Consider the following 23,772-nt stretch of genomic DNA (forward strand, 5'->3'; position numbering starts at 1 on the left):
CAGAATTCTACACACAACACCCCATAATGACAACGTGAAAAAAGTTTACTTGAGGTTTTTGCAAATTTATTAAAAATAAAAACATTGAGAAATCTCATGTCCATAAGTATTCACAGCCTTTGCTCAATACTTTGTCGATGCCCCTTTGGCAGCCATTCCAGCCTCAAGTCTTTTTGAATATGATGCCACAAGCTTGGCACACCTATCCTTGGCCAGTTTGGCCCATTCCTCTTTGCAGCACCACTCAAGCTCCATCAGGTTGAATGGGAAGCGTCGGTGCACGGCCATTTTAAGATCTCTCCACAGATGTTCAATCGGATTCAAGTCTGGACTCTGGCTGGGCCACTCAAGGACATTCACAGAGTTGTCCTGAAGCCACTCCTTTGATATCTTGGCTTAGGGTCGTTGTCCTCCTGAAAGATGAACCGTCGCCCCAGTCTGAGGTCAAGAGCGCTCTGGAGCAGGTTTTCATCCAGGATGTCTCTGTACATTGCTGCAGTCATCTTTCCCTTTATCCTGACTAGTCTCCCAGTTCCTGCCACTGAAAAACATCCCCACAGCAGGATGCTGCCACCACCATGCTTCACTGTAGGGATGGTATTGGCCTGGTGATGAGCGGTGCCTGTTTTCCTCCAAACGTGACGCCTGGCATTCACACCAAAGAGTTCAATCTGTGTGTCATCAGACCAGAGAATTTTCTTTCTCATGGTCTGAGAGTCCTTCAGGTGCCTTTTGGCAAACTCCAGGCGGGCTGCCATGTGCCTTCTACTAAGGAGTGGCTTCCGTCTGTCCACTCTACCATACAAGCCTGATTGGTGGATTGCTGCAGAGATGGTTGTCCTTCTGGAAAGTTCTCCTCTCTCCACAGAGGACCTCTGGAGCTCTGACAGAGTGACCATCGGGTTCTTGGCCACCTCCTTGACTAAGGCCCTTCTCCCCCGATCGTTCAGTTTAGATGGCCGGCCAGCTCTAGGAAGAGTCCTGGTGGTTTCGATCTTCTTCCACTTACGGATGATGGAGGCCACTGTGCTCATTGGGACCTTCAAAGTGGCAGAAATGTTTCTGTAACCTTCCCCAGATTTGTGCCTCGAGACAATCCTGTCTTGGAGGTCTACAGACAATTCCTTTGACTTCATGCTTGGTTTGTGCTCTGACATGAACTGTCAACTGTGGGACCTTCTATAGACAGGTGTGTGCCTTTCCAAATCATGTCCAGTCAACTGAATTTACCACAGGTGGACTCCAATGAAGCTGCAGAAACATCTCAAGGATGATCAGGGGAAACAGGATGAACCTGAGCTCAATTTGGAGCTTCACGATAAAGGCTGTGAATACTTATGTACATGGGCTTTCTCAATGTTTTTTATTTTTAATAAATTTGCAAAAACCTCAAGTAAACTTTTTTCACGTTGTCATTATGGGGTGTTGTGTGTAGAATTCTGAGGAAAAAAATGAATTTAATCCATTTTGGAATAAGGCTGTAACATAACAAAATGTGGAAAAAGTGATGAAGCGCTGTGAATACTTTCTGGATGTACTGTAACTTGATAAATATTTTGTATGTCTTTATTTGTAATTCAGTGTTACATTAGTGAGAAGCATTCATGTTTAAAAAAAAAAACACAAAATGAACGGAACATGAATGAGTTCAAAATTGAAATGGTGCCCTATGAACGTGAATTGATTCATTTGAATCTGTGTGAACTGAACTTTGAGCGAGTAGTTCTTGTGAGGTGTGAACTTGCACAACACTGCTGTGCACCACACAATTTTATTTCCTCAAGAAGATGGAAGTATTTGGCAGCTATTGTATAATAGTGATCATTTTTTTTGTCTTATCATTTTTGAGCTTCCTAGACACCCCTAAAAAGGTAGAATATCTCACAAAATAATTTTTCCCATAAAAACAGAAAATCCAGGGCCGAAAGGGTTAAACGTAACCTTTTCTTGTTAAACTTCAGTGATTTTCCGTACTTAATGAGGATTTATTTCTCTATGCTTTACTTCACATTCAGTATGTTGTTAACGTTCGGTGCTGAACATGCTACCGAGTACGTGAAGGCTTGGTTTGAAACCCTGTGCCCTCCATGCCCTACTCACGGCAAGGCAGGTCACTAACAGACTAAACTGCAATCAGAGGGACAAGAAAACTCTAGAATATACCAACTCAATTCAACTTGAACCTCCCATATACTCTGCGCTAATTTACAGGCAAACATTTAACATAACTAAGAGGATACTCACCGGACTGTCACAGGAACCCCCAGCAACGTCTGCTGCCTTGCTCTGCTCTGTCCGTCAGTCACAGTGGATCGACAGAACTCTAACTGCCCCTAAGGGAAATTTAGGCTTTTACAAAGGCTTAACAATTTTACAACAAACAACTCTCACCACAAACACATACAAGAATTACACACAAGAAGAAAAGAAAAAACTTCTGACCTGGCAAATGATGAGAGAGCCGTGACGGTGAGAGGCATTGTAAAGGCAGATGGCTGTAAGTCTGAAGGAGCCCCAGTAAAGCCCTCCATGCTGGCAAGTCTGAGAGGGGATGTTCAGCGTTAATCACAATGGCCGTCAGTAACGTCTTCATTCTCTGCTCCACGATGACCTGCCTTCTTAATCGGCTTGTTCATTTGGTGTCCCCTCTGTTGAAATGACGTCAATAATTTGTTGGCTGAAAGTCCCCTCATGCTTGGGTGACAGACAGGACATACAGCATTGTTCATGACAGCCGTCGGTATTTTGTCTTCCATCTCTGGACCACTATGACCACAAGCGGTTCCAGAAGGCATCCCCCCCCATAACTGAGCCTGCCATCTTAATCAGCTTGTTGATTCTCAAAGATGCTTCACAAGCCCAGTGTCTTGGGTTTGAATTTTGCTCCTGGTTATTGTCTACGCAGATGTTGCTTGTTCTCCCTGTGCCTGTGTGGGATTTCCTCACATATCACCACAGCGTCACTGGTTAGGTAAACTGGTGCCTGTAAAATGGGGGCCTGCCAGCTATCCAGTCTTCAGTTCAAAATGTGCAATATTGTTGAACACACACCTCTGGAAAAATCAGCGCACATAACAGACAGGATACTAAAGTCACATGGCATTCAGTTTTTGAATTGAAAAGAGGACTCCTGACCAATGACTGAAGAGGAGAGGCGGATCTTCAATTCAAAGAGACAATCCCATTTGAATTGTGTCTCCCGTTTGTGATGTGCACTGATTTTTTTTTTTCAGGAAGTAAACATCGTCACACACATGCGCATAGAGGACAGTTTAAGGGTAATTGTAATCTTCAACCATAAAGCCAGAGGGCGCCATCGACTAATGCTTTTCTGTTCTCTCTACAGACCGGAAGATTGACAACCATGACACCTCTGATGTCACTTCCAGTTTGTGCCCCGCTGGACTCGCCTCTTCCTGCTAAGAACCCTTTTTTCCCCCACAGGGAGCAACGCCATCTTAGGGAGTCTCGCTGAAGACTCACGTTGTCACAATTCTTTTCTCTTTTGACGAGCGATACCTTGTGGTTTATTTGAATATACGGGGTTAGTCTTCATGGTGCCCCAAAGACCTATCATATCATCATGTCTCTTTTATTCTGACATAATTTAGCAAAGAGTGCATTTGTTTTGATCATACGACTGGATAACTGACTTGTCGATTAGGAGATATTTCAATGGTTTTCTCCTCAGATGTTTTTCACATCATTTGCTGTTGTACAGCATTGGTCACCATTGGCGTCTATTATATCAAACTTTTTGAAATCACATTCTGCATGCAAACATGAGAATAAAAATTTCTCTCGGCCACGACTGCAAACTACATTGGGTAAGTAACACAATAAAACATGTTGGACACGTACCACCTACCTAAACATTTTGGCATCGTGCATCCCTTCATGGCCACTGTACTCCCCAGTGGAAGTGAGGATAATGCACACCACCACACTGCACAGATTCCTTGAGAATGGTTCGAGGAACATGGTGAAAAGCTCAGGGTGTTGCCCTGGGATCCAAATTCCCCAGATCTAAATCCAATCAAGTCTACGTGAAATGTGCCGGAACAACAAGTCTGCTCCGTGGCAGCTGCACGTGACAACCTGCAGGAGTTAAAGAGAATCTGCTGCTGCCTGTCATGGTGACGGTCACCTTCATGGGGTCTTGTAGAGTCCATTATGACCATCTGCCTAGTATGCTGCTGCAGCTCCTCTATGTGCCAACACACTGGTGGGGTTCACACGGTCAAGTAACAGCATATTAGGTAGGAAGTCATAACATTTTGGCTCATCATTGTATATACTCACATACTGTATGTACATCTATACATCCTAGGGCTATCAAATTAGCCAACAAATAAGGTTCAAACATTTCAATTAAAAATATTCAAATATTTTCAAACACATAGTAATAATTTTAAGTATAATGCATATGTCTGAATGTCTTTTTTTATACAGTACATTAATACAGGGTGAGTCAAAATTATGTTAGCATTTGAATGGCAGAAACAATTTACTCACAAAACATACTTCATATGTGCAAGATGATTTACAGGAATGTCTCAGCCTGTTCGCAATCATGTTCAACACACAAAAACCAATGAGAAACAGAACCATTTAAAGCCCGGACACACATTTCGCAAGGAACAGATGACACCACAGTCCGTATTCTGTCCTTCAGGTCATTGATGTTATGAACTTTCCTGCTATACACGCCATACCCCATAACCAGAAATCATAGAGGGTCAAATCAGAGGAGTGTGGAGGCCATGTAAATGATCACAATATTCTTAGAAATCGCCTTAAACGCCTCTCTGGCAGGGTCTTAACTTGGTTTGAATCCTACCTGGCAGGTAGAAAATTCTTTGTTAGTTGTGGTGATTATACTTCAAAGACCCATGATATGGTGGTCCACAAGGCTCTATCCTGGGTCCAATGCTCTTTTCGATTTACATGCTTCCATTAGGTCAGATTATCTTGTGGCATAACGTGAGCTACCACAGCTATGCCAATGACACTCAACTGTATTTATCAATAGCGCCTGACATACACATACACACACACAGTGAAAGTATTTATTAGGGATTCAAATTATCAGCTGACAATTCCTGACCAAACTAACACCTAGTGAACTCAACCGGACTGGACTAACAGTCTAAAGAGTTCTGAGACCTTACAAATGAAGGGGGTGCACAAACTTTTGCAAGTGCCATATTTACTCTTTTATATCTTTTTTTTGCTTTACACCCTCCCCCACCATAACCTACTGTCTGTAGGGGAGGAGCAAAAGCTGCTTTAGATTCGTCAAAAATTTAGATCTTCATTTTTTAACGATCTTGACGTATTAGGGTCCAGATACCTAAATTATTGATATATCAATGGTGTGTGTGTGTGTGTGTGTGTCACAGTTTCTTGAGGACGGTCTACAGATAAAACTGTTGGACCGAAAAACTCGAAACTTCAGCCTGTTATGAGATGACGATGTGCCAATTAGTTTTTGAGCCAAATTGTCCAAGAGAAAGAGGCCCTCAAATACCATAATTCTGCAATTAATTAAGAATTATTCTCATCAATTGCTATTGTAATGACCTATTTTATGATCAGAAAGATCAGCATCAGAGACATGTTATAAAATAGTTTGGCTAACTCGGTTCAGAGGGCACAGAGTCTACTGACGCTCATATCCAAATGTTTTTAATTCATCGAATAAATCCTAACTGTACATTAACATCTTTAGAAAAACGCCATTGGTTTAGTTTATATTTACTATTTTGTACTTTAAATGTCAAGAGAATATGCATTTTGGCTGGGGTGTCCTAACCACTGCATTGCTGGTGACTCTAAAATGGTCTCACCCCAAGTGTGTGTGTCAGTGTCTGTTTGCGCCCTGTGACAACCTGGCACCACGTCCAAAGTCATTCTCCGTCTTGATTGAGTCTCACCCCCAATCCTGAACTGGATTACACGTTTGTGAGAGGGAACGTGGAAGTGTTTCTTACACACAAAACCCATATTTATACAGCCACACATTCTACAATAAAATATTGAAACTGATTTCTGTTAACAAAGAAAGCACACGGGACTTGGATACCCTGCAGTAATTCTGAATTTATTTTCAGATGAGTGATTGGGATATAACAGACCTCTTGGTTTTGAAAAACAAAATTAAATACAAATGAGCCCAAACACAAGCCCCGCCCCTGACCCATATTACATACGATAAACGAGACACACCTTTGCCAAGTCCGACACGGCCCTGTCCAGTCATTGACTTAAACCGCAGTGCACTGACCAGTCAGAGCAGTTAGTCAGAGTATTTCTCCCACCGTCCTCCATTAAATTCAACTAAAACGCCATTTTGTTTTTTGTACTTTTGAATCGGATTTACACCTGTTGCATTGATTCCAATGAATAAATCTGGAAGACAGAAATAGCGGCAAAGGTGTGTCATTAATTCCCAAACAATTTTACATTTCTCAAATATATTTGTGTAAAAATAAATAAGAACAAAGGTGTGTTTCTAACAGCCCTTTGTGTAAAATCAATAGCAGTTACATGTACAAAAATAACATGCGATTGATAAATACAGCGTAAGACTACCCAACTCCAAGCTACAATCCATTCTAATCTCTCTCTGGCTAATTTTGTCTTTAATACCTTTGGCTTGTCAGATTAAAACTTGTTTTCATGTGGTGATTTTGCACAAATTCAATAAAACAGTTCTGAGGATCCTGATTTAAAAGTACAACAATAATAATCATAACAAAAAAAAAAAATACAAAAAGAAAAAAAACAAAAAAAACAAAATTGCCTACTTTTCAATCTAAAGAAAAAAATGTAAAAAAATATGATTTTAAAAATGCAATAAAACTGCACTTTTTTTTCTCTTTTAAAATTCCAACCGAGCAATAGATTGAAGAGTAATTCACACACTGGTAACTAGAAAATGCTACTCATGAAGTGTGACACGCATAAAATGAAAACACGACAGAATGGATGGAGGCGCTCTGGATCAAGACAGACAGTTTTTGGGCTAACTGTACTACCTTTATAGACACGATCAGCAAGTAAGAGATGGGTCTTACCTTCTTAATGTGGAAAAGCTTTGGCATAACGTCGAGTAAACCGAAAATCTGCACCCCCTTTGAAGCCCTCTAATCGACACAGAAAGTGGCAGGATGCGAGTGAAGGCAAACAATGCGTGGAAGTAGAAACTGAAGGACTTGGACTGGTAAGCCATTTTACTATCCATACCAACAACAATATGACTAAGGCTACGTCCACACTACTACATTTTCACGTAAAAATGGCAATTTTAAACACAAACGACCTCCGTCCACACTAGTGTTTTCACATCGAAAATGTCTCGACTCAAACAAAACTGACTGACAATGCCAATCGTCTACACTGGGCACGTGGGCTTCAGCAGAGACTGAACGAGGAAGTGTCTTCCACACTAGACACTCTATTGCAGCTTGTATTTACACGTGAAAACAGCAATGGCGACTACCAAAAAACTAAGATTATTTTCTGTGGGCTGACGATGAGGTGGAATAGAGTAATGCGTGAGAATAAGGCAAGCAAAGCGGCTGAGAAAATGTAATGAACGAGATCCAATCAGAGAAGGGACACGCATAGTAACGGATGAAACAATAACAGCGTGATTGGATTCTGCATTTTCAAAACGTTTCATTTCCACCCATCCACACTACATTATCGAGTCAGCATTTTCAGAAGCATATGGCTGTGGAGAGCGTTTGCAAAGGTTTACATTTTTGGAGGTTAAAAACACTGGAATAGCGTGGACAAAAGGGTAAAAACAGAGACCAAAGTCTGCATTTTTAAAACAAAAAAACGCAGCAGTATGGACGTAGGCCTAATAAGACACCTCAGAGTGTATTACGCAGCAGGAACGTTATCGACAACAGATGCTTTTTCGGGAGAAATGTCAACAGAAAATCCGTTAACTTTTAGAACCTACTGTTTGGCTGAATTTACCGTAAAAAGTTAGAAGTCTACCTCTTCACAAGTGTACATTGAAATAACCAGGAGAATGGAAGCGATGATTGGAAGCAACACACAGCAGGAAGGAAATAAGATTTGCTACATAAAACGACCCAGTGATTGAGGGCCTCTGGTCCCTGGAAACTGATGCTAACAGGAACCATGAGATGCAGATTTTGATGGATGTGAAAAAGAAACCAAAGATGTTAGGCAAGAAAGAACTGGAATCTGCTCCCACCAGCAGAGGGACTCTGGCTTCTACTGGGCGTGAGGAGACTACTTGTTGCTTGTGTACATCTTACAACTCGGGTAACTTTACGTGTGCACACATCATTCTGCTTTTTGAGGAAAAACAAAGTCTGTACATGAGCTGGGATTTAGGAAATTCTTCATAAGGAAAGCAGATAGCTTCACAGGAATCTGATGAGCTCTACAGCCCAGACCTATTGAACAACACTCACACTCCTGGGGTTGTTTGGAAAGTTTAAAAGCAGAATTTTAAAAATAATTAACTACAAAAAAGTCATAATCCTAGTTCCTAACTTTTTTTACTGTAAATTGTTGAGGAGTAAAATAGTTCTAATGCGTCCCCTTTATGTATACATGTCTTAAAAATCTGATGTGATATCTCATGTCTTGGAGTGGATATCCACTTTTGCTGGGTGACCATATCTTAAATATTCCCAAATTTATTTATTTTAATTTTACTAAGACTACAGTAAACATGTTTAAGTCGTCTCCTAAAATTAGATAGCTTTGAAATTGAAGGAAAGCAGATGCTGAAGCAGATAAGCCCTGCAGCGCAGACTTATTGAACGCTACTCACTCTCAGAGTTACTTGGAAAGCTTAAGGTAGAAACAAGTAGAACTTTCAAAATCTACTTAATGATCGGTAAGATTAACCAAGCCAGTCCTCATCATTACACGTTACCTACACTGAAAACTAAAATCCAAGTGAATATTTAGTTAGAGCAAATCAAAGGTAGGTGAACCTTGGATGGCTTTTATAGTTCATTTCAATTAGTGCTGATGTATGTACAAAAAAAAGAAATAAAAAACGCACCAGTGCTGGCTTTCTGTGCTTTGCTATAAACCCAATGACGGATATGTTGTGTGATTTTCAACTCCCACTGTCTTTTGAGATATGTGCTCCCAAGTGAGTGGGCCCTGGTGCTCCATTCAGGCTTGGCCCCCGGAGAGATAGGACCTGAGCCGCTATGGCCATGAACTGGATTAAACAGGTTTAAGGATGTGATTAGATTAGAATAAATTAATTCCAAAGGGGTAATTCAAATATTATATATAAAAGTAAGGTTCATTAATTTACTTTAATATTGCTAAAAACATTTATAATACCTAAATTCGAGTAAATGCTCATTAATAATCTTAACTAGAATATTAATGCAGTAACACATAACCTAAATGCAACCAGCACTATTTACAGAGGACAAGGACCTCACGTTGTCATTTTACCAAGGTGTGATCTAGTCTGTCACTACTTTCAGCTTGACTGCCTGATTTTAAAAGCTCCAGCACGTTACCAAACAAGCGGCTATAATAGTAGATGATTTGATATCTGTGAATGTTGGAGAGCAACACTGAAGAAACTGGAAATCATCCCACTGCTTCAGTACCTCAGGGAGGACAGTCGCTCCATTTTTTTCCAAATGCCTTACAGCTTTTTAATACGGAATATCACACACAGTAAAAGTTAGAGGAGTATAGAGTTTTTTCTTATGTATTGTGGAACTGTTTAAGGTAAAAACTAACAGTCAAGCTGCTAGAAGTAGTTAAAAGTATTTGTTGTTAATTAATGTATGATTGTTTAAAAAAAAAAAAAAACACTTCTTGCTGTTACTGGATGAAGCTGAGAAAGAAAACTATGTTTTCTTGCACAAACATGACTGAATAAAATCTTTAAACCTTGTACTACAGGGAGATTCACTTGAAAGAGACCCCGAATATTCTGTAATAACTCTCACTAGGATGAAGCAATCTGAACGAAACAACGTGCAATGTGCTCGTCAGTCTATGGAGCTTCCAATAAGTCGGGATGCCCCTGTGTCAGAGCGATGAGGTAGGTGCCGGACAGCCGTTGTGATGTTAAACCTCCATCTGCAACTTCTGGATGCCTACCGTCCGTACCCCTTCACTCAGTCACTCGACTTCTCATCAGGATGGTGGTGTCCAGTACTGAGCAGTGCGTCTTCATGGTGCAAACCTATTGGGGTCACCAATTCGTTTCATCGAATCAACTGGATGATCGTGAGTTAACGGAAGGTGACTTCCAGCAAGATGGAGCGACGTGTCACACGTCGGCAAGGAGCATGGCAGAAACTGAGTCCTTCTTCGGCAACAGGGTAATTACAAAGCGGCTTTGGCCACCACGGTGGCCGGATCTGACACCACCAGACTTCTTCCTTTGGGGTCTGCTCAAAGGAAAAGTCTATCGGAACAAGCCTCACACTGCAGAAGATGTGAAGGAAAGCATCCAACGTGAAATTGCTGCTATTCCCCCCAGAGACATTCAGGAACATGGAGCGGCGCATTCAAATGTGTCTGGCAGAAAACAGAAACCACTTCCAGCATCACATGTAATGCAATCGATTCCACATTTGTCAAGGTATAGAGCGTATGCGTTTGGTTCAGATGGCTTCATCCTACCGGGAGTCACATCAGAGTATTCAGGGCCTCTTTAGAGTGAATCTCCCTGTATATTTAAAAGGCATCAACCTCATTATAAATATAGCGGGAATCGTGTTTATAGGAGGGGTGGGCAAACAGGAAATCACGAACCGAAATCCACAGTTAATATGCAACAAATAAACTGAAGACCCACTTAAAATGACCTCTGCTTGCTGTGCCACACAAATGAGCAAAGTTTAAAGAAAACAAACCCTCAAACTGAGTCACGACAACACTTGCTACACAAACGCACACTTCCGCCTTTCCTTTCTCCCTACATACTAAAACCATCTTCACATACTGTTACAGCTGCCCAGCAGCTGCTGTCCCATCACTATGTACCCACCTTAAGGTCCCCCGGACTATCACTTTAACCATCAAAAGAAAACAAATAAATAGATAAAAACAATTTCACTTGCTCTCTTTCTCCTGCTGCTTTGACACATGGAAGTGGGCCTTCTTACCACTCTCAATGTGCACGACTTCATTTTCACCTCCTAAGTGCCTACCATTGCGGTTTTCTCATTTCTATTCTCATAACCTCAACACTTCCTTTAAAAAATGTAAAAGATAATTAAATATGTCATTTCTAATATTGGGCTCATACTTTTTTGCCAATCTATCCAGCCATTTGATGGCATACTAATGATATGGGGGCGGGGGGGATAAATTGGTACAACTCCCAGGTAACGTCACATCCATTCAGGATGCCGTCTTGTTTTTAATTTTTTTCACTTTTTGTGAACAACAGCTATTGTCTCAGCCAGCCCGAGGAGGTGGAAGCCAGCAAATCCAGGATGCTTTCTTACCGCTTTTAGTTACCCATTCTACCAACTGAAAATCTCAAACCTCTCCAAATCAGTTTCACGGTGTCCTTTAGAAAGCAACCATTATCAAAACAGAGCAGCTCCAATAGAAAACTGCAGCATCACAATAAATGACTAAAGCTCAGCTGCAAGGAGCTCAGGCAACCTGGTAAACAACTGAGCGTTTAATTAAAAGGACAGTAGAAAGCGATGAGCACTTTTCCTTGAACTGCCTTCCTTGTAAGCAGAGAGTACATAATGAAGCTTGTGCTCTGCGTGCTCAGTTTCTTAGGAGCCTATTAGAAAACCAGCCTTGCTTACGCAAGTGAGATGTGCTGCAGACAGCAACTGAACAGTAAGTTGTTTAAAATGAAAAGGTCTAACTTAAGCTGGGAACGGCTTGTTTTTTAAATTATGGTCAGTAGTACATAACGGAAGTGGCTTCATTTGTCACAGCCAATTTCATGTAAGAAAAACATTGTTTATTATTACATATAATTTATAAAGAGATTATTTTATATATGAGGGGTAGTCAAGCTAAAATTAGAAAATGGAATGAACCTTCACAAAACTGCTTGCATCATTTCTCAATGTGGTCTCCACCCTTCTTCTCAATGCACTTGCGCCACCTGCCTGGAAGTGCCAGCAGAATAAAAGGTATTGTCCTGTCCTCGCCACCCACTCATGCACCGCTTCTTCACGTTGTCATCGGTCTTGAATCCATGACCACCCAGATGTTTTTTTTTTTTTTTTTCTTTTCAGTGGTCCAAAAAGGTGGAAATCACACGATGCCAAATCTGGCCAATGAGGAGGATGTGGCAATACCTCAAACTTCAGTTTCTCCAGACAAGCCTTGGTGTTCTTAGACAGTGTGTCTTACAGCAAAAGGACTCCTTGAGACAGCAGTCCCCTCCGCTTGGATCGAATAGCAGGCTTCACATTGGTCTCCAGCAAGTCACAGGAACTCACACAAGTGACTGGTGTACCCATCGGCAGGTAGTGGTCGACAATAACTTGGGTACACGAGTGGTGGCGAGGACAGGACAAAAATCTTTTATTCTGCTGGCACTGTTAGGCAGGTGGCACAACTGCACTGAGAAGAAGGGTGGAGACTCCACTGAGTTTTGTTAAGGTTTGTTCCAGTTTCCAACTTTAGCTTGCCTTCCCCCTTGTAATTATGCTGCTGATAATATTGCATTTGACTTTTGCCATCACCAGCCTAACCTCATTTAAAACATGATAGGATGCTAGTGATGCATAAACATTATAAACAAAGATCCTGCCCAATCCCAACAAAACATGACAATTGCAATACAATTTACTACGTTTCCAAATTGCATGGAGAGTGCCGTTTGGCTTTTGAAGGAACATGGATGGGTCCTTTATTTTTTTCCCTACTGAACAAAGCAGCACACCTGCTAGAGACTATGTGCCTGAAACAATAATGGGAGCTCTTCAGTGCGAGTTACTTGTAACTGTTAAGATTCTAACATTTTATAGCAGGGCAGTTCAAGTTATAACTCACAATTTCCTAATTAAAAGCCCTGTTCCATGTGTCTGCATTTTCTCTAGACTTTCAAACCCTTAAAGACAGTTCCACATTCAGCAGCTTTATGTCACTGTTTGGAGGCTAAAGAGCTTTGGGAGTGGGAACAAAATATCCTGGCGAACTTCTACTGCTGCACTATTGCTGAACGGATGCATTGTGGTGTGGTAACTTGACTTGCTAGGATCACAAACGCCTGCCAAAGGACAGCTTCTAAAAATCAATGGGGCTGACCTTCCATAGCTTCCATCCGGCTCCTCACGTTTTCACTTCTACCTTCTGATAAATGCCACCGGAGCCTTTCCAGATGCTCCAACCTGCTTCAGGGTCAGTTCCTTCCCTGAGGCCATAAGATAAGTCTCGATAAACTGATCTTACCTGCCCTGTACTGTACCCACCTGTTGGTTTAGGTTTAAATGTATTGTATATTTTTTTACGTTTCTACTACTGTTAAACTGTGAAATCCATATGTCAGTTCCATTTTGCATTATATACATACACAGTAAGCCATTCTTATGCTACTCTTATTTATTGTACTTGCTTACTTATATATCATTTTATTGTCTTGCCCCATGTACATACTTTCCTGGATACTCCCCATCACCTCCCACCCAAATCACTATGCTCTTGTAGTGCATGTGACAATAAAGGTTTAATCTAATCTAACGTAGATGCTTGACGCAGAAGTGTTGTAATCCAGGGCCCCCTTTAATTTCTGACATTTATACTTGGAGAAGGAAAAAATTAAGTACTACATCCTCTTATCAAGTACAGCTCTCCAAGTGGACCACATCCAGCAAAAGTGGAATATTCCTGTCTATCTTGACGAAGCACAGCTCAGACATCTAGATTAAGCACCAGATCACCAGCACGCAGAAAATGGCAAAGCTGAAGTACTCCACTGTCTACTCCATTATTTTCGATTACTAGGTAGGCTTGCTACCTTGCTAGGTTTGCACAGTTAAAAAACATTAACATTACTTCAAATTAATATTTCTCCATTGTTTAAAAAAAAAGTCTGACTACCTAGGTCAGGGGTCCTCAATCACGGTCCCGGAGGGCCGCAATGGCTGCAGGTTTTTGCTTCAACTCAATTGCTTAATAAGAAGCCCTCATTGCTCATGTAACACTTCTGCTTCACTTTAGTCGTCTCGCTCATTAAGATTTTGAATACTTATTGCTTATTTTATTCTTAAACAGCTGTATTCTTGGTTTTTTAATGGCTCCTAGTTAGCAATAACATGCAAATCATAAAGAGACCAGCATTACTCCATTTAGTGTGTTACCATTTACACCCGTGTATATTTATCACGCACTATTGGGTTTAATTAAATACTTGGAAGGAAAGTGAAGGACTGAGAATTACTCCTCCATTTTAGCATTCAAATCATTTGGATGGTATCCTTAGAAAGGGCAAGAAAATATGATGCTGGAATGAAAAAAATATGATGCTGGAATGAGCCGACATGGCAGAGTTAAAGTACTAACAAGCCATGAAATTACATTATTGGCAAGAATTGCTTTCTAATTAAGCAACTGGGTTAGAACAAAAACCTGCAGCCGCTGCGGCCCTCCAGGACTGTGATTGAGGACCCCTGGGCTACACCTTTTCATTCCAGCCAGTGTCCTAATTAGAGCTCAGTCCTTGCTGATAATGAAAGTTGGTGTTTAACTCTGTGCCTTGTTAGTGCCTTTATTCATCAAAGACAAATTTGAGTTACTTTGTAGATCAGAGGTCCTCGATTACAGTCCTAAAGTCTGAAGTGGCTGCAGGTTTTCACTTTAACCAATTTCTTAATTAGAACCCTTTTATTTACTACTAAAGCAATACGTTTTCTGGGCTTAATTTTAGTTCTCTTGCCCGTTACCATTCAGAACCCTTAATTGTCTACTTTAGTTTCTGGCAGCTGCATTTAAGTTTTAATTGTTGTCTGTTTTCTTAATCAGACAGCTAGTTAATAATGAGATGCAGTTAACCAATAATAATAATAATATTTTATTTATCCTAAGCACCTTTCTAAACACTCAAGGACACCAAACAATAGATGAAACACACATTATAAACAAAACTAAAATACAAAATTTAAAATCAGAGAGAGCAATTGTAGTCAAAGAGAAATGAATCAATGTTTCTAAGCTCGGAAGGTAAAGTGTTCCTGAGCAACTGAATGCTCTGCTCCCCATGGTGGTAAGAGATGAAGGGGATAGTCAAGTGGAAGGATGAAGAGGATTTAAGGGTGCGGGAGGAAATGGCAACATGGAAGAGGTTGGACAGATATGGAGGGGAAGGTTGTGAAAAGTCTTAAATCTTAACAAGAGAATTTTGAATTGAATGCGGAACTTAACTGGAAGCCAGTGAAGCTGCTGCAAGATGGGAGTGATATGGTGAATAGAGGGGACTCTAGTAATGATGCAGGCAGCTGAAACTTATGAACATATCTGCGAGAAAGACCAAAGAAAAGGGAATTATAATAATCCAGACAAGAAGTGACAAGGCTATGAACGAGAATAAGCAGTGGTGTGGGGAGTGAGGCGAATACGATTAATGTTACATAGGTGGAAATATGCAGACCGGGAGATGTTATTGATGTGGGACTGAAAAGATAAGAGTACCGTCAAGGATGACACCCAGACTCTTAACCTGTGGGGAAGGGGAGACAGAGGAATTATCAAGGATAATGTTGATTTTGTACCAATGAGGAGAACCTCAGTTTTGTCACTATTTAAGAAAATTTGAAGAAAACCAGGATTTGATTTCTGCTATGCAATCAATAAGTGAGGAGGGTGGAAAGGAAAAAGTAGGTCTGCTCGTGAGGTAGAGCTGGGTGTCATCTGCGTAACAGTGGAAGCTAATGTTATATTTACGAAAGATATTGCCAAGGGAAAGGAGGTAAATAATGAAAAGGAGGGGCCCCAGGACAGAGCCCACCTGAAGTAACAGCGGTGGGTTGGGATGTGAAAGTTTTAATCTGAACAAACCGAGTGCGGCCTGAGAGGTAGGATCTGAACCAATCTAGTGGAGTGTGGGTAATGCTAATAAACCAGCAGCTCTCCAGCTAACGTGCTTACCATGAAGTATTTGTGATAAAAAAAATGTTTAGAAATGAACGAGAGGGGAATTGGAAGGACCATTAAGTTTAAACATATTCTGGTCCACAAAACACGTGGATAATGTTCTCACAGAAGGAAACTCTATAGTGCAATTCAAATTGCTCTTGGATGAATGCAAGCATTAACAAGCTAAATAGTTCAATACCAAGTTTCATTATCAGCATGGACTGCTTTCTAATTAGGAAACTAGTTGGAATAAAAACCTGCAGCCACTGTGGCCCTCCAGGACTGTGATTGAGGACCCCTGACCTAGGTGTTCACAGATACATGTTCACTAAAGTTAAGCCAGAAGTGTCAAGTTCATTAAGCTCACATAAGCTAAAAATGATTTACTAGTATGATGCATTATCTGAGGATTAAAACAAAATCAAAAATCAACAAAATATTAAAATTTATTTTTAGTTCCACTTAAAAAGCTTCATGTGCACCAGACAGGGGATGAAATAGCTCAATGGCCCTGAAGGTTTCTTTTGCAATAATGGCGACTAAGAAAGGTAATAGCAGGAATCTAATGTCTAAATTAGGCAAACACTCTGTAACTGTCCCCTGCTTTCCTCAAAATACAGAAGATATGAAAACCTGTGAGAAGTTCATTATTGGTGTCTTTCAATACTTTTTTCTGTGTTGTGAAAATACATTAAAAAAATGTCAGTACTTGTGTACTAAATGGACAGCAGTGAAACCTCTCGCACGGAGCCCAACACTAGAATAGGTAGGGGGAAAAATTTCTATATATATTTTTTTAACCCAATAAATGTTATGAATTTGTCAAAACAATTGTACGTATTTCTATAATATTCCAGTTTCTGTAAATTTCTATATTTTTTTATCCCAATTAACGTGTTATGAATTCATCAAATCACTTCTGTTTTCCTTTGTCATGCCATCCGTCCGTTTAGTACACAAGTACCAAAATGTCTTTGAACTACTTTTTATTATTAAGACCCAAGCCTCAGTTAGTCAGACAGCGTAATGTGGAAGATTCTGCAGCTTTTCTGGCCCTCACATCTTTAGCAGGTACTCATGTATGTGGCGAAGTAAAACTGAATATGGAGCGGGCGTGGACAACGCAGGTAGCACGTAGTTGTTACCAGTGTGTGAATATAGCTGTCTACCTGAAGTCACCCGTTGACCCTCCCGCGTTCTGCCAGGCCAATCCCTGAACACTCTCAACCACTAAGAAGTCCTGAGGTCTAAACCACAGGGGAAATTGCACACAAAAAAAAAAAAAAAAAAAAGCAAAGGCCACAGCGGATCAAGCCCAGCTTTACCGAAAAACAAAATAAAAAAACAACACAAAGACGGGGGATGCAATCGCACTAAACCTATGCTGCGTTATGCATAGCCACAGTAATGGGCTCTTCCCTCCCAAACTTTACATGTCAGTGGAGGAAGCAAAGCAGGGCAAACATACAAGCTAGATGGATATGAAACAGGGATTGGTTTCAGAATACAGGGATGAAGGGCACTGGCCAGTGAAGAAGTGGCAGGAAGATTACCTGTATATTCTGCAACTATTTTTCTACGCAGACTAAGAAGCTCTGCCTTTACTGACTGTTTTAAAACTTACGCACATGATGAGTGTAGTGCTGAGGACTTGCACACCACCACTGAGGCTTTATAGATGCATGTGGCTCTTTCAGGCCCCTGGCAAATCCTTTGGGATAGTGGTGTGTTGCAACACAAAGAGAAAAAAAACAAAATAAAAATAATAAATAACTCTTTATATACTACAGTACACTCATTTCAGACAAAAAAAAAAAAAACTAACCTCTCCATGTCTGACTTGCAGGACAAGGGTGTGTGCATCCCCTCTGCATGTGCCATTTCTCACATTTCCAGACTGCCTCCAGAGAACCCTAAAATCCCTCAAATCCAATGGCTCTGAATTTGGACAACCTTTCAAACATCCCATATACTCTTTACACCCAGAGACATTCCTAAACACTCCAGACAGAAAGGCCATTGGCGTTCATCCGCGGCACACGGCCCTTTCCTATCTCCTAACAGAGAAGCAGATTGATAGCGCTGACCTGTCAAATAAATTAAAATTTGGTAAAATTACCCAAGCAAATATTAAAAACTCTCCTGTACTCCCCTCTCGCTCACCCTATTCACAGTGCATAACCCGGTTTACAATAAACACTTACAGCAAAAAAGAAAATACTATTGACCAAAAAAAAAACAAAAAATCCATCAAGGAAAAACAAAAAAAAAAAAAAAAAAAAAAAAAAAAAAAAGGTCCAAATCTGTCCCCCCCAAAAGAAAAAAAAGGTCCAAATCTGCCCCCCCAAAGAAATAAAAGCTCCAAATCTCCCCAAAACCTATTAAGATTTTAGACCCTTAAAGCTTAACTTGACACATTTGATAAAAAAAAAAGTAAACATAATAAAATCCAAGCAGTTCTTTTGAAATAAACCTGGGGAAACACACAATTTGGAGCTTATTGTGAATAATTAAACTAGTGTAAAAAAAAAAAAAAAAAGAAAATACTGAATTATTGAGAACGTTTTTTAAATGTTGTACTGATTTGCCTCCAATCTGTCTCTGTGTGAGTGTTGAGCAGCCCCGGTTCTGGCTGGTGGTGCTCTTTGGCGCCCCCAGGCTACCTGCTGAATAATGACAGCAGCTGGTGCTGGTTGTAACACTGACTGGTGCGTGGCGATTCTGTCTTCTCCATGATGTCCTGAAACCAGCCAGCCACATCCACTTCCAGAACCTCATAGCGCCTGATGAAGTTGTGCTCCTTCAAGAAAGAAAAAAAAAAAACATACAGAAGCTCGTTTAGCATTGTCTTCGCAAGCTGCATCAATTTACCCATTCACATCAAATCAAGTAAGACGAGGGGACTTGAAATGCTAGATATTGGCCAGCTAAAGAATGAAATCGCTAACTTCCTTTATGAGGGTGAGACACAAAGATAGCCGGACTGGGCTTGGGGGTCAGCGGGACGTGAATCATAGAACTATATCCCCTCCTACACGCACACCCTCTCAAACCGCCAGCCGTCTAGGTACTGTATATTTTTGGCATGTTTATACATCTAAAAAATAGGTTACATTTATCCAAAGTGACTTACAAAAGAGGTCAACGTAATCGAGTAAACATCAGTCTGGGGGACGGTTAAAGGAAAAAAGTGTTATAGGACAGGCTGCAAAATTGATCACCACAAGTGACTGAAGAACTCACAACAACATACAAGAGAGGTTACAATTCCTAAGTTACAAGAAACTATCAAAGCCGTTATCAACCAGACAGAAACTCGCCAAAGAAGAGAGTCTTCAAATGCTTCTTAAACACATTGAAGAAGTCAAAGTTCTAAAGAAGGTGGGCAACTCATTCCACTAACTAGAAGCTACACTTGAAGAGAGGCTGGACTGAGATTTGATGCCACAAAGAGGAGGCGTCCCGTTTCATCAGCAGAGAGCAGAGGCCCTCCATATACTGTATAGGTGCCAACCCACCCATCAAGATCTGAACTTAACATGTGCTGCTACAAGGAGCGAGTGTAGTGATCTGAAAACAGGAATAACATGTGCCCATTTCAGCTGGCTGAACACCAGACGTGTAACTGCATTTTGAAACAACTGTAGCGGCTTGGTGACATTTGCCAGTACTCCTGTAGCCCTGGTCCAACTGTCATATACGGTCTGATCTTGCGGATGGTGTATAGAGTGAATCTGCAAGGCTGAGAGACAATTGTGACATTGTCAGTGAAGAACAACAGGTCTTCAATCGGCACCCCAACGATGCATATTGACTTGGCGGACATTAGCAATAAGGAGCCGAGCTAAAGAGAGATGGAGAGTTGAAAAAGATGGATGGCCTGGGGTAGCTAGAAGGTATTGCTATAAGGACTATGAATACAATTGTACAGATAACATAAATTGTAAACATGTAGTTACTTAAACACAGACTAGCAAGTTCTATATGGGATTTTATTTTTGGTATTAATTTTTTTAAACCTTACAGGTTATTTAACTTAATATTAATTAGGTGAGTGTTAACCTCCTTGGTGTTCCATTTTTTCCCTCAAAAAAACATGTAGAAAGCGTTGCATTTTTTGGCTTGAAAAACGATATTTTTATTAAATCTCATCTTTCTACTGTAAAACGTGCAAAACACTAAAAAGTACAAACTCGGAAAGTATAATAATGATACAAAAAATAATAATGATTAATAATAATAATAATAATAATATGAACAGCACACTGCACATGTGCGAGTGATGCAAGTTTCACTTTTAAATTCCCAGAATCACTTTCATATTCACTGAGATGGCATTATGAGGCTAGGAGAAGATGCGTCTACACCGTTACCCGCGTAACACCAGGGCCCGATGCTTATATCGTTGCTCGAGTAACGCTCGGCATGAACGCTGTTGGCACGTTTACAGTCCAAGTGAACCTTGGGTCTTATGCCAGACGCGTCTGTACCGCTGCCCGAGTGACACTCGGGACTAACTCTTTTAGCACTGTTTTTACAGCCCGAGTGACACTCCGGTCCAATGCAGCAAAGGTTAAACAGTAAGCAGACGGTCACCTCTCATACTACAGAATATACATATGCCAATGAAGTGCCCGTTTCATTTTCCACGTACAGTATCTACTCCTCACCCCTTTAGGTTTGTTCAATCAATCAGTCTCAATTGTACATTGTGATATTTATGGTGTGGACCATCACAAGAGGTTTCTCAGAGCTAACAAAAGTGAATGCTTTATGTTAATTCTGTTTCAATCTTCAGAGACGGAAGAAATTTGCAATGTGTTTAAAAGGTTGTATCTTGGGGACCTTCATCGTCAAAATGAAATAAACGGAGAACGACGAGTTTTTCTTAGGCGGAATGCCCCCACTCTTATCATAACTTCTTTTTTTGCTTATGCTCTACAAATATAAACCATTTGGTATCACTAACATGCATGAACTCTCAACAAGAAAGAAAACAATAGTCCCATAAACTAATACAAAGAAAAACAAAAACTCACAAGTAATTTGAGATATTTTGGTCTCTTTCTGTGATCCTTTGTCAGGCTAGAGAGAAGACAAAATAAAAAAAAATTAAAAAATTAAATCTCCGTGTATTCACACCAGACAACATAAGAAACAGTCAAGATTGTGCTTTTGAAATGTGAACCTAGCTTGTAAAAGCCACAGCACAATTGTTCAAGGAGCAGGATGCTCTCACCAGTCTTTGACAAAGGACTGGAAGTCAAGTGAGAAGCCCATGCTAGTAGGGAGGAGGGGAGGGTCTTCTTGGAGAACTTTGGTCAACACTTCAAAATCTGTTTTGCAGTTTTTGTAGGGGAATTGTCCTGTGGCCAGTTCCACCTGCAAGGGGAAATAAACAAATTTTCATTTCATATCATTCAACTCATGTGGTTAGGATACATTATTTCCAGAGTGATCGTGTCACCGCCTATCACATCTCAGCTGCTTTTCAAATTATACCAACTTAACTGATTAGTTAAAGCCTCTCCATCAGGCTCACTCACAGTGAAAGGCTATCAAACAAAAGAGCAGCAGGAGCAACACTACCGCTATACACGACTCTCGGATAAGCATTCAGTTTCACTAAATGACATGGTCACGTCCCATGTTGATGTTAGTTTTCTTTAATCGTTTTTTTCTCTCTCTCTCTGCCCTAATTGAAATATTCATTACCCTCTGACGGGTCCATTATAAACAAACTCACATTATACAGTCGTGGCCAAAAGTTTTGAGAATGGCACAAATATGAATTTTTACAAAGTGTGTTGCCTCAGTTTTTATGATGGCAATTTGCATCGACTCCAGAATGTTCTGGGGAGTGATCAGATAAATTGCAATTACCGTTTTGACTCGTGTACCACGCACCCTAATTTTCACAAATAAAATCACGAAAACCGTTTTGCCCCGTGTAAGAAACGCATTGTAATTGTATAGGAAGCGTTTAGGACACGTTTTCCGTGAAATGCCCTTCTGTTTTTGTTGCATGACAAAAGTTTTTCTTTCTTCCGTCGCCAATCTCAAACACATGACTCTGGAACAAAGTACTTGCGACTTGATGGATGATTTCCTATCTTCTCTGCTTCCAAAATCACTTTTAGTTTCTCTCCCGCTGTGAAGGAGCATAAACGCTTGCTACTATCCATGCTGAATGACGATGCCAAACTGATTCAAAAAAGAGAGAGAGAGAGAGAGAGAGAGCCCAAGCAGAACAAGTAAAAATTACAGAAGATTTCCTTGTGTATGACGCGCACCTGATTTTCTAATGCTAATTGTCAGGAAAAAGTGCATGTGGTACACGTGTAAATACGGTAACTTCATCCCAAAAAACCATTGCTTGTTAGCCCTGCCACAAAAGGACTATCATTGCTTTGCACAAAAAGGGCTTCACAGGTAAGGCTATTGCTTCTAGTAAGATCTAAACCAACCATTTATCAGATCATCAAGAACTTCAAGGAAAGTGAGAGAGGTTCAATTGTTTTCAAGAAGACTTCAGGGTGCTCAAGAAAGTCCAGCAAGCGTCAGGACCACTTCCTAAAGTTGATTCAGTTGTGGGCACCACCAGTGCAGAGCTTACTTAGGAATAGCAGCAAGCTGGTGTAAGTGAGGCAAAGACTTTTGGAGGATGGCCTGGTGGGGGGTCAAGAAGGGCAGCAAAGAAGCCATCAGGGACAGACTGATATTCTGCAAAAGATACAGGGGTTGGACTGCTGGGGCAAAGTCATTTTCTCTGATGAACCCCCTTTCCAATTCTTTGGGGTCATCCGGAAAAAAGAACAAGTGAGCGGCACTACCATCAGTCCTGTGTCATGCCAATAGTAAAGCATCCTGAAATCATTCATATCACGTGGGGTTACTTCTCAGCCAAAGCAGTGGGCTCACTCACAATTTTCCCTGAGAACACAGCCATGAATAAAGAATGGGATCAAAACATCCTGAGAGAGCAACTTCTCCCAACCATCCAAGAACAGTTTGGTGACCAACATGATGGAGCACCTGGCCATAAGGCAAAAGTGAGAACTGATTGACTCGGGGAAGAAAACATCAAAATTTTGGGTCCATGGCCAGGAAACTCCCCAGATACCTTAATCCCATGGAGAACTTGTGCTCAATCCTCAAGCGTCGGGTGGACAAACAAAAACCCACCAATTCTGACAAACTCCAAGCATTGATTCTGTAAGAATGGGCTGCCATCAGTCAGGATTTGGCCCAGAGGTTGATTGACAGCCTGCCAGGGCAAATTGCAGAGAAGAAAGAAGGGCCAACACTGCAGATATTGACTCTCTGCATAAACTTCATATAATTGTCAGTAAAAAGCCTTTGAAACTTCTGAAATGCTTGTAATTCTACTTCAGTATACCATAGAAACATCTGACAAAAAGATTTAAAAACACTGAAGCAGCAAACCTTGTGAAAACCAACACTAGGGTCATTCTCACAAAAGCTCTGGCCACAACTGTAGTGAGATACTGAAGAAAACGAGCCATTAATACCCAAAAGCTAAATACTGCATAACAGTTTAATGAATATGAAATCTAGCCACCAAGGGGGGTAAACCAGCCCAACTTGTGCCAGTCCCAAGCACAGATAAATACTGAGAGCTAGTGTCAGGAAGGGCATCTAGCTACAAAACGTTAATGA

At 40.8% G+C, this 23,772-nt stretch overlaps 1 protein-coding gene and 1 long non-coding RNA gene across 3 annotated transcripts in view; both read right to left on the reverse strand.

Moving 5' to 3' along the window:
* Positions 1-6,082: 6,082 nt before the first annotated feature.
* LOC127526170 (uncharacterized) lies at positions 6,083-16,492 on the reverse strand. The gene is made up of 2 exons (XR_007933794.1): positions 12,930-16,492; positions 6,083-12,886 (listed from the first exon to the last, which is right to left on the reverse strand). It is a non-coding gene; the product is annotated as an uncharacterized LOC127526170 (long non-coding RNA).
* Positions 16,493-18,410: 1,918 nt separating this feature from the next.
* The window catches only part of map2k7 (mitogen-activated protein kinase kinase 7), a 61,585-nt gene continuing 56,223 nt past the window's right edge, over positions 18,411-23,772 (reverse strand). For both annotated transcript variants that reach the window (XM_028823839.2, XM_028823838.2), the window contains 3 exons: positions 21,332-21,474; positions 21,132-21,177; positions 18,411-18,892 (listed from right to left, as the gene is read on the reverse strand). In XM_028823839.2, the coding sequence (XP_028679672.2) occupies positions 18,752-18,892; positions 21,132-21,177; positions 21,332-21,474 (330 nt within the window). In that variant the 3' untranslated portion in view covers positions 18,411-18,751. The remainder of the gene's footprint in view (positions 18,893-21,131; positions 21,178-21,331; positions 21,475-23,772) is intronic.

The sequence above is a fragment of the Erpetoichthys calabaricus genome, chromosome 17 (assembly GCF_900747795.2).
Source record: "Erpetoichthys calabaricus chromosome 17, fErpCal1.3, whole genome shotgun sequence".
In the NCBI taxonomy this organism is placed as follows: Eukaryota; Metazoa; Chordata; class Cladistia; order Polypteriformes; family Polypteridae; genus Erpetoichthys; species Erpetoichthys calabaricus.